The 10,785-nt window shown below is 45.8% G+C and overlaps 1 protein-coding gene across 1 annotated transcript in view; it reads right to left on the bottom strand.

The window, feature by feature from the left end:
- FAT2 (FAT atypical cadherin 2) overlaps window positions 1-10,785 on the bottom strand; it is a gene marked incomplete at its 3' end in the record, with an annotated part of 57,048 nt that overhangs the window by 5,675 nt on the left and 40,588 nt on the right. The window contains 8 exon segments of the mRNA XM_009081408.1: window positions 1-214; window positions 3,326-3,471; window positions 4,292-5,099; window positions 6,199-6,396; window positions 6,653-6,796; window positions 7,548-7,685; window positions 8,316-8,530; window positions 9,815-10,204. The exon segment at window positions 1-214 is cut by the window's left edge and continues 216 nt beyond it. Of these exon segments, the coding sequence (XP_009079656.1) occupies window positions 1-214; window positions 3,326-3,471; window positions 4,292-5,099; window positions 6,199-6,396; window positions 6,653-6,796; window positions 7,548-7,685; window positions 8,316-8,530; window positions 9,815-10,204 (2,253 nt within the window).

Genomic DNA, 10,785 nt, shown 5'->3' with positions numbered 1-10,785 from the left:
AAATCAGGTCTCGTCTGCCCTGGGAGACAGCACAGGTCCCTGGCAGCTGGAGGGAGGCATTTCCCAGGCCATCGATGAGCAGGCGGACAGACGTGTTCTTCACCTCCAGGAAGACTGAGTGCCACTCGCCGTCGCTCACGAAGCGTGAGGAGGAGAGGTTCCCGGCGGAGTTCCCTTGGCAGCTGTATCCAAGTTGAGGCACTCCATTAATCATCTGTAAAACACATCCCAGAAGTCACAGTTAGCTGTGATACAGGTGGCTGCCGTTTATGGAGGGTTTCAACATTTCTCCTGCTGCTTGTTCCTCTCTCTCCCTGCCTTAACATTGAGAGTCAAGATGAATCCCAACTTTCTAATTGCAAGAAGTACCAGCTAGGTAAACACAGCCCCTTTCACCCGTATTAACCTATGTTTGGATAAATTAAAGCCTGCTTAATTGACTGCAACCTCCTTTATTTTGCAAAACACCTTCATCTCTCTGGCACAGTTTCACCCATGGTCCTTCCCTGCAGCCCTTGACCAGTGTGAATGAAGGGAAGCTCATCTTTCCACAAAACTGAGAGCAGAGCCATGCAATCATACTGCTGCAGCTGCTTCCCTCTTCTTCCCCCTTCCTGAGCCTAATCAGAGCCCCAGCATTCAGACTATACATAACTCCAGGCACAGATGGGCTCTTGTTCTGGACCATGTGGCTTTTGTTCTGTTCTCACTGTCTCATTAGTGGTGGGGAAGGTGCTGGAGCAGTTGTCCCTTTGGCATGGGTGTGGGTGCTGAAAGGAGCAGGAGCACTGGCAGCTTCCTCTGGAGCAGGCAAGGAGGAGGCAAAGAAAGGAATCACTGTTGTGCCCAGCTCCTAACCAGCATGCTGGAAAGCCAGGCCAAAGCTGCTGATAGGTGTTGCAATCTAAACCTTGATCTCCAGCAGATGAGAGGGAGACAAGATATTGAGCAGCTCAAAGTGAGCCACACCAGTGCCTTCTGCATTAAACTGGGGCATCATAAATTCCTGTTTGTGGCCTGAGATTCATCTTTAAAACTCATTGAGGCAGGAGAAAGGAAAGGTTAACTGTGTTGTTTCAGGGTGAAGTCAGGGGTAAACCTCTTTTTCACCTTTTTCTCCCAAGTGCTTTGTTGATAAACCTCTCTCTCTTGGAAGCCAAGAGCCTATGAAGAAGGAGAAAAGATATGGAAAGAAATGTTTGTGGAAAACCTGCAGAGCTTGCTATGTAACATCAAGCAATTCACCCCAGGCAAGAGATATCTCCGTGGGGGGCATTAGAGATGGTGAGAAGGGGTGATGCTTGTTAGCAGCCAGAAGAGTAGGAGTGATTATGGGCTACACTGACTCTAGAGGAACCCACATACAATATGATGGGGCTACTCTGGAGGGGTCAAAAGCAGAGCAGGACAACAGCTGTCTCACAGAGAAAACCATGGTATAAATAAAACTCAGTGGGAGAAGAGAGCAGCTACTGAAGGAAGGAAGAACAAGAAGCAAGTGGCACATGCCATGGAAGGGCCTCAGGGCAACACGTGTGTAAATCTCTTTGCACAATTGGCAAGCACAGCAGAGAACTTTGTCACTTCACTTTATCCAGGGGAACATGATTTCACTTCAGATGGGTTTGTAGATTTGGCTTATCAATTTCTGGGGCTGGGAGACAGATGAGAACTCGATTCCCTGGAGCAAGAACTGACAGGCTGCCAAGTCTTTCCCAGCTTGCTTGATTTGCCACCCTCTTGCTGAAACTTATTTCTGAACATCAGGAGAGCTTAGTGACTGGAAGGGTGATTACATGCATGCCCTAGGGAGAACTCACCCTCTTCACCAAATCTTATGATTCTTTCAAAGCTTTGGCTTATATCTGGACTACTGCAGTCTATAAAGCTTAAAATCTTGAGGGATTCCTTCATTTTTATCAGGCCACATGGTTTAGAAAAGTTTTATCCCTAAGATATTGCTAGTAAAGTGAGTCAGGGAAGAAATGATTCACAGGCACTTTTATGGTGGAGACTATACAAATGTTTCCTATTGAAAAGCTTGTGGAGACATCTGGATGCAGGAGATCATGCACACAATGAACTCCATCAGTAATGAGACTTTTCTCCCTTGGTTCCCTGTGTCAGGCCTGGCTCAGTGGAGTTTCCTGCCTTCCCATCCTTTCTGAACACCATCTGGAGTGCTGGACTTGTTCTGCTGAACTACTTGGTGATCCTGCTTCCCAGAAATGAGACAGAAAGCTGGAGACCCTTCTTGAGAAGTTCTTCTCAGCAGCCCTTTGCAGTACAGCTTAAAGTCACTCTCGGAGATGGGTACAGGACATATGAATGATGTTTCTTTGCTCCTGCTCTTCAGGAGTGATGACTGTGGCAGCAGGAGCTTGCAATATGTGCAAAGGGCAGGTCTCTGGGAATTGGCTGCTGTGCAGCTCCCTGTCTGTGTGGGTCGTTTGAAATAGTGGAAAGAAGTGTGTTTCACAATAGGAAGATGAGGTTGTGAAACCATGAGAAGGTATGAGGGAATTCAAGGACAGGGTGAACACTTCCAGGTAGGTTACAGTGTGTAGATCTCAATGTGATTAGTCTCAAGGACAAATCTCTGTAAGCTGTGATCTTAGTCTCCAATTAGTCCAGATTTAATTGATAAGGAATATACAAAACTCCTATTCTTTAGTTATCTGCTGCTTTCCTTCTGTTGTCAAAGTGGAAGAGGGAGATGATCTTTGAATGCTGGGTAGGTTCAGTGTGCAGCCAGAGGGAGGAGAGCGATCAGACCAAAATATTCCTGGCACTGCAGGTGCCTTAAACAGTGAAACCACCTGAAGAAAGTGGTTAAAAAAGAGGGGTGTGTGTGTGTGTGAAAAATATAATTTAGGACTCCCGTTTTGTCTGTTTTGTCCATTATTGTAAAGGACCTTTACCTTAAGGTCTGTGGGGAATTTTGTCCTTTGCTACAGTGGAAACAGACTGGTCTGGGGAAAATTCCACCTGACAAGTTCTTTGTCCTGAGAGGGGTGATATAAGAGAGGAATGAAAAAGCAAGCTGTAAGGAAAGAAGATGGTGTAGATCTGCTGTGGGTGTCTGCTGACTTCACACCAGAGACTAGCACATGCATTCACAGATGGAAAAAATGATTCACTAGTTGTGGTCACAGCAATTGCCAAACTGGGCTTGACTCTCACTTGGTCTTCCCAAATCTTACATTTAAGCTAGATGAATTACTAAGGGTACATATTACTGCATATTCTTTCTGTGATCCCCTTCCCTGAAAGAGTAATGAGTTTTTCACTCTGGGAAGAAATCCCTGTGCACTGCAATACTCACCTCCAAAATGGCATGGTCAGTCCCGTTGGCGTAGAACACGACAGCGTGGCGCTGGTGGGTCTTCAGGCGGAAATGCATGTGCCAGGAGCCAACCTGGGAGTGCTGGTACCAAATGTAGCTGTGGCCCCCAAACCTCACAGCTGTTCCTGGAAGGAAAAGGAAAGAAATGTCTCATCGTTGTTGCACTTTGAGACTATGGACTGTATATCTTGCTTCTTTTCCTAGCCTGATACCATAACTGTCTAGGAACAATACCACCCATGGCAACCCATGCATTGCACTGCATCTCCCACAGTCCCGTTGGGAGCTCCCAGTATTTATTCTAGTAACCTGGCTATTTCTGTCCTATAGAACCTTCAAGGTGACCTCAGTGTGGTCTACAACACCCTGGAATTCCTTTACCTGTAATGAATCTTTATATTATTCTATGGTATTGCCTTGCTTTCCTGCCCAAGTGTTGCTAACTTCTATCCCTGCTGCCTCCATTTATTTCTCGAAGTTGTTGCTAACTTCTATCCCTGCTGCCTCTATTTATTTCTCGAAGTTCTACAGAGTTAGTATAACAAATATGTTTATTTGGCTTTCCTCAAACTTATCAGTTAGTCTGTGCTCTGCTGGGACTAGGTTTATTTGGCTTTCCTCAAACTTATCAGTTGGTCTGTGCTCTGCTGGGTCTAGAATCAATGCAGCTCAGGGATTGAAATTCTGATCACTGAGCTTCATTACCTGCTAGGTTTGAGGGACTTTTCCCAGTGAGACAGATGGATGTTGCTGCTATTAAGTGCTACAGAAGATCAATTAAAAACCAAAATATACTATGTGAAACTTTAAGAGTCTAGATTTGGCTTTGAAATTGCAGGCACAGCTGCTGGTCACTGGGCAACCTAATTTCATGGAAAATCCAGGTGCTTTGTACGGAAGGAAAACTCAATACGCTCAGGTTTATAGGGTAGGACACTTGCTCACCATTGCAAGAGCAGATTTGCTCCAAGCTGTGCCGTGGGGTGAGGACACTGAGTCGGGCAGTGCTGTACGTAGACATCATGCCTGGATCCAACTGAATGGTTTCCTTGCAGACACGGTGGGCACAATCTGCCCCATGACACGGCACATGAATCGCTTTCTTCATCCGAAGACCGACAAGTTGGTCCATCTCCCCAGCTGACACAGTGAGCTTATTTGCAAGGACCCGAGGCTCATACAAGGAGCCGTGTGGCTCTCCAACAGCCAAGAGCAGATCCACTCCATCAGAGGCAGCTGCAGGCTGTAAGCTGGCCATGTGGATGTTCTGGCGCCGGGTGACAAGGATGTTTCCCAGGAATCTCTGCAAATTGCGCCAATGGTCCCCCACAAACTCCTCAGGGGAGAGATGTCGGAAGTGTAGCACCACTGCCTTGTCCAAGGCCTCCTGTGTGAAGCACCACACGTGGATGTTGACACTGGTGGTGACTGTGAACGTACCATCACTGACTGTCACATTCAGAAGATAGTGGCCGTGGGGAAGCTTGTCCCCAGCAATGATCTTCCCATCTGCAGCCCCAACAGAGAAGAGCCCCTGTATGGGCACTTCTGACACCAAAGTGTACACCAGTGTGTCATGGGGGTCTCTGTCTGTGGCGTGGATCTTGCCCAGAACACCACCTCGGAAAGCTTCCTCGTTGGTGGTGATGAATATTTCCAGGGGAAGGGCTGACGGGGCATATTGGCTCTGCTCAGTCACTTGGATGTTTATAAATGCAGATGAGGAGAGGGAAGGGATCCCACTGTCGGAGACCTGCCAGAGAAAACAGAAGGATCTGTTATAGCCACATGCTGGCTCACTGTCACCTCACCTGACTGGACAAGCTGATGAGGTCTTGTGAACGAGAGTGCCTTGCAGGTAGCAATGGGTAGAAGCTGTCAGGCAGTGGGCTGGGAATGAAGAAGGAATAGGAAAAATTGGCAGCAGTGTTGGATGCCTGCCCGGAGATGGCCTCCGGGAAATGGCAGCATGCCTTCCAGCCTGGAGACTGATTGAGGCCTTCTGCTAGCGGTGGGGTCACACTCACTTCTGTGTGTGCTTATTAGCAGCTGAGGCACACCTGAGTGGCTCTGAATTCCTGAGGGTTAATCATCTTTAGCACGTTGCCAATCTTTGGGGTTCCGTGCGTAACCGAGCGTACAGGGATATAAAGCAGTTACGCACACCAACACATTTGCTCACCTTCCGGACTCTCTAAGCCTGTGTCCCACCTCTGACAATGTCTGCTTAGCATGACTCAAGGAACCTCAAAGTAGAAAAATGCGAATAATCAGATTATAGGATAAATTTCTCCCTAATGCTAAGCAGTTAGGGGTTGAGGTTTGTAATATAATAGCACCAAGCTTTCAGAACAAGTGCCATTACTGAAGTATGTGCTTTACGTGTTATTATCCTTTTGTTTGTAATGGACTATCCTTACTGATAACACTGAAAAATAATAAATTCATTCTGCAACCATAGAAATCCTTTTTGAAGGGGAACTTAAACCACTTCTTAAATGACAAGGATAATTAGAGAAAGCTTGTAGGGCCAGATTCAGGTCTCACTTTAAATTGGAATTCACTAGTATGATTATGGGAAAAGCATCTGCCTAAGAAAACTGCTGACAGAGTATTTTTCGTGATCATATTATCTGATTTTATCAAGGCAGAAGCTGGCCCCCTGTTTCTTGTGGGCAGACTGTGTGGAGAAATGAGCTCTGGAGTTGGCTCCAAGCTGCACAATTTGTGCCTGGATTGGATTTCTTCAAAGCCAGAAATGTTTCCATTCAGCTGGGCCATCCTAATCTCATTTTGTTGCTACTTAACCTGGCTGGGGAATTCAGACATCAGGACAGTTATGCAGGTTCTACCTGGACTTGTAATAGGTACTGTTCTTTCATTCTTCTGTTCAGGACAGATGATGTCACCAGCAGACCATTCTGGGTGACATCAAAGGCTTTCCCATCGTTGCCCTGGGTGATCTGGAATGAATATGGTGGTCCATTTTCTGGGGAGTCTCTGTCGCTCATAATCAGCTCCAGGACACTTGTACCCACAGGAGCATTCTCCTGAAATGGGGAAAGATGCTTTTAGAGAAAGGCAAGCAAAGAGAAAAGGCCCAGGGGAACCTACAGTGCCCCAGGACTGCTGGATCAGGAACAGGGAAACAAATCCCACATCCCATGTGCATCTTTCTAGTACACACAGAGCACAAAACAAAGCATGCTTCATCCTTGTCTCGATCCTCTGCTCCAACAGCAGCCCATACATGAGTTCCTTAGTGCCGTGAGAGGGAGTGGAAGAACAAACTGTCTCCTGGCTTACCTGCACCACCACACTGTAGTTGAGCTGGAAGAACCGAGGAGGGTTGTCATTGACATCAGACACATGGACATGCACAGGGACGTCACTGAACTGAGCAGGGTGGCCGTTGTCTGTGGCTCGGACTGTCAGGGAATAACTGGGGATCTGCAGGATTTGTAGTGCATGATTACTTGGAGAAACAGCAGAATGGTGACTTTTTTGCATTGAAGTTTTACTCTCCTGCAGCTTGTTGAAATACTCAGGGCCATGCATTGCACCCTAACAATGGCTTTGCCCTTGGCTCTGGCTCTCCATCCATACATCTCACTCAAAGCTCAGTGCTAAAAAAAAATCAGCCTCACAACAGCTCTAGAAAAGAGAAACAACTTGCCACTTGCCAAAGACGGATGAGACTAAGTTGGGCAAACATCTGTCAATAGTGTTTTAAGTTGCTACTGTTTTATGAATGAGAGATTGTCCAGATGACCTTTCCATCTCCTCCCCACACCTGTTTTCTATAATTGTCTGATGCAAAGAGGCAAAACCAACCATGTTGGTTTCCAGTTTGAGGCTGACTCTCACCTACCTGGCTTGAAGCACCAGTGGAGTAGATAGATTAAAACTCAGAGCTGTGAAAAGTGTCCCTGCTTATGGCAGGGGGGTTGGAACTAGATGACCTTTAAGGTCCTTTCCAACCTAGGCCATTCTGTGATTCTCTACTGCCTTTCCTAAAGACCAGCCTTCCTACCAGAGTATCTATGAGTCTAGAAAACAAATGAATGAAAGACTTGTCTTCTGCTTACAGTATTATGAGTAAATAATTCAGAAAACAGGAGGTAGCTGAGTATACTGTGCTCCCTCAGTGTTTTGGGGCACATCTATTTCAGCCTTCCTGTTCTTGTTTTCTTGAACTCACCTCCTCCCTGTCCAGATGCTTGGCAATGCTGATCTGCCCACTTTTTGGTTGAATGGCAAAGTGTCCCAGTGGGTTCCCTTCCACAATTGAATACGTGATCTGATTGTTCATTGCTCCATCCAAGTCATCAGCTGACACCTGTTTGGAGGGAAAAAAAACCCAGCTAGGACCCCTGGTCCAAAAAGGCTGTGCCCTGGAGGAGTGATGGCAGGACCTCCTTGTCAGTTAAGGGTATTGGTTTGAGCTTGCCTCAGATGAGAAGAGGGAAGGGAGGTGGTTTAAAGTGTCATCCAATAGTTTTTTCAAGACAAAACTCAGCTACAATGAAGGCTTTTTCCTTGTCTCTTTCCTGACTTTATCACTCCTGTGATGGTAACAGGTTGGACAGGGAACTCCACATGGAATTACCTTGGGCTCTACTATTTTGGCCAGAGAAGCCTCTGCCTTCCTCAGGTCACAAGGGTGTTGGCCTTCTTCAGGCACTTTATCTCTCTTGGGAGGTCCTCAAAGCTTGTGAGCACCCACTTTGGTATCTCAAGCTTTCATTTAAAGATGTCTTACAAGGCAAAGTGTTCTCCATGTCTACAGAGTGTCAGGAATTCTAGTAACAATCTCTTTTAAAATCATGCTTTAAACTTACATGTTGAACATCCCAAATCCACTGAGGTGGCTGTGCCCAAGGAAAAGTGAAGTGCAAAAGAGGAGTAAATAATGTGTAGCACAAGTAAAAGAATAGGTAAAGACAGCTGTCCTGGTTTGTAATCATACCGTGAGGATGATTTCTCCAACTGCAGCATCCTCCCGGATATCAGCAAAGTAAGGGTCTTGGATGAACTCTGGTGCATGGTCATTGATGTCAGTTATGTTGATCACCACCATGGTCACATCGCTGAGAGAGGCTGAGCCCTTCCTTGTGCCCTCGATGGACAGGTAATACTCATGACTTGCTTCAAAGTCCAGGCTCCCATTTATGTATAAGGCACCTGCATTGGCAGATGGGTAGGAAAGAACAGAAGACACTTTGAATGAATGGCATGTGAGGTTTCTCAGAATACTGCAGACATACCAAGACAACTGCCAAACTTCCAGCTGAAAAGGTGTTGTTGATGTATCTTTGACCTTCTCTGGTTAAATCATGTCATGGCATCCCTCAAAACAAGCTACAATTGAACAGATTCTGTGATAACCTGCCTCATTCTGGTATGTAATGTTTGAAGAGGTGAAATAAACTTTCATTCTGAAAGGTCTCAAGGCATCTTGGTTGGAAGAGATCTGGGACAAAATAGGCTGAGAGTCCAAGAGTGCTATTGAAAGCTGTGACCAAAGCAGTGGTAGAGCATCACTGAACTGTGTCACAGGCAGGATGAAAAAGTGTGAGATGTAGATGCAGAGTTGTACAGTGATAATGGTGCTGTGATTTGTAAGAGAGGTATGAGATACAGCACAGAAAGAGGGAGAAGGCTGCTAATCTCAAAAACATAAGTGAGGAACATGAACTGAAGACAAAATGAAAGAAAAAAAAGGGGTGTGTGTGTAACAGAATGTGCTTGTGCACTGAAACTATGACAAAGTTATTCCCTGGAAATCACACTGTTCTGTGTCTTTTAAGGCACACAAACTAATAAGAAGATTGGTGTGTAAAAATTCGCAAGAGCCTTGGGGAAGTTGAGAAAAGCATCATGGATGAGGACTTCACAGCAAGGGCAGAAGGCCATCGGTGGTGCAGCCAAGAACTTGCTCCAGAGAGTTAACATTGGCCTTCTGATAACAGCTCTTATCAGATCTCTGTGCAAACAGAGCACTACTTTATTTGGCTGATAAACCTGGCCCAAGGCCTGCCCATGGTTAGAGTGGTATTATCCATTGAGTGCTACCTAGTCAAGCTGCCTGTTACCCTGGGCTGCAGGTTCCTTGTGGGATCAGCATGGGGAGACTTTAAATGAAACCACCCTCTTCTACATTTTGAAGTGGAAAAATTTGCCCATTCTGTTCTTCATGTATTCCTCATTCACATGGACCTGTCTCAAGTCCCAGACATATAACAGGAATCTTTCCAATAATTTCAGTGACATCTGACTTGCTCCTTAAGTGACTTGGCTGCAAAATTTACAGTGGAAGAGAAGACTCTATTCTCTACTCTTGTGCTGGCTACAGACAGAGAAGAGCAGAAGTGCAAGCCAAATGGAGAAGAACCAGAGAAGATGCATACAAGGACAGCATTTGATGTTGGATCAGCCTGGACCTGCTTGGGCACAAGACCATTTTACCTGTGTTTGAGTTGAGTTGAAATTTCCCATGGTCATTGCCGTTCACAATCTCATACTTGATCTCTGTGTTTTCTGCATTGTCCCTTGTCAGGGCTGACAAGTTGAGGACCTCTGTACCCACAGCCACATCTTCTTTTACCATGGCCACGTATTCAGGGGCCAGGAAAACAGGCAGATATTCATTTAGATCCACAACAGAGACAGTGACAGTGCCAAGAGCAGAGAGGGGCTCTGGGGTGCCCCGGTCGGTAGCACAGACTGTGAGCTCGAACGCTGAGTGCTGCGAATCCTTCAGAGGCTTTTCCAGTCGGATCACCCCTGTGGTCTCCTCAATTGAGAAGTGCCCATTGGCAGAGTCAGACAGAGAATAGACCACCTCAGCATTGAGACCTGGAAGGATAAGGGACAGGCTATAATAATTTATGGGTAGGAATGCTGCTAGTTTTGTTTATTTATCATTGATTAGGACTATGTGTACTTAATGACCTTCAATTCCTAGCAAAAATGGAGTCTGTATGAGCATCATATGAACATCAAATGTGCCCCTGTCCATCTACAGGTTCAGACATCTAGCTACCCTCACCATTATCCATCAGTGTTGCCTGTCTGTATTTACTGGTGCTTCCCATTTTTAATTTCCTTGTTTTCAAATGTAGTTTTCCTTTATATCTGCTTCCAAAGTTAAATATGAGCTTGATTCTCTGTCATCATAAATTCAGTCTCTGCTGGAGAGTTTTATTGAAAGGTCCTTTCTTAGGAGCTTTACCTGTATTTCTGAGAATCTTTGTGTCTTCAGAAGGACCTCTATCCATATTACCTACTCCACCCAGATCTAGAACTTCTTTTTTCCTTATCATGCTCATTCTCAGTCTCCATCTTTGATAAAGTTTCTTTGCAGTTTGGCCCTCAGACAAACCGTGTCACAGTTTGTGCTGTGCATCACAGTTACAGTAACTCAGCATGTTCTCAAA

The sequence above is a fragment of the Acanthisitta chloris genome, unplaced genomic scaffold, assembly GCF_000695815.1.
Source record: "Acanthisitta chloris isolate BGI_N310 unplaced genomic scaffold, ASM69581v1 scaffold41078, whole genome shotgun sequence".
Taxonomy (NCBI): Eukaryota; Metazoa; Chordata; class Aves; order Passeriformes; family Acanthisittidae; genus Acanthisitta; species Acanthisitta chloris.
Note: the sequence above shows the minus strand (reverse complement) of the source record. Positions and strands in the feature narration are given on the sequence as shown.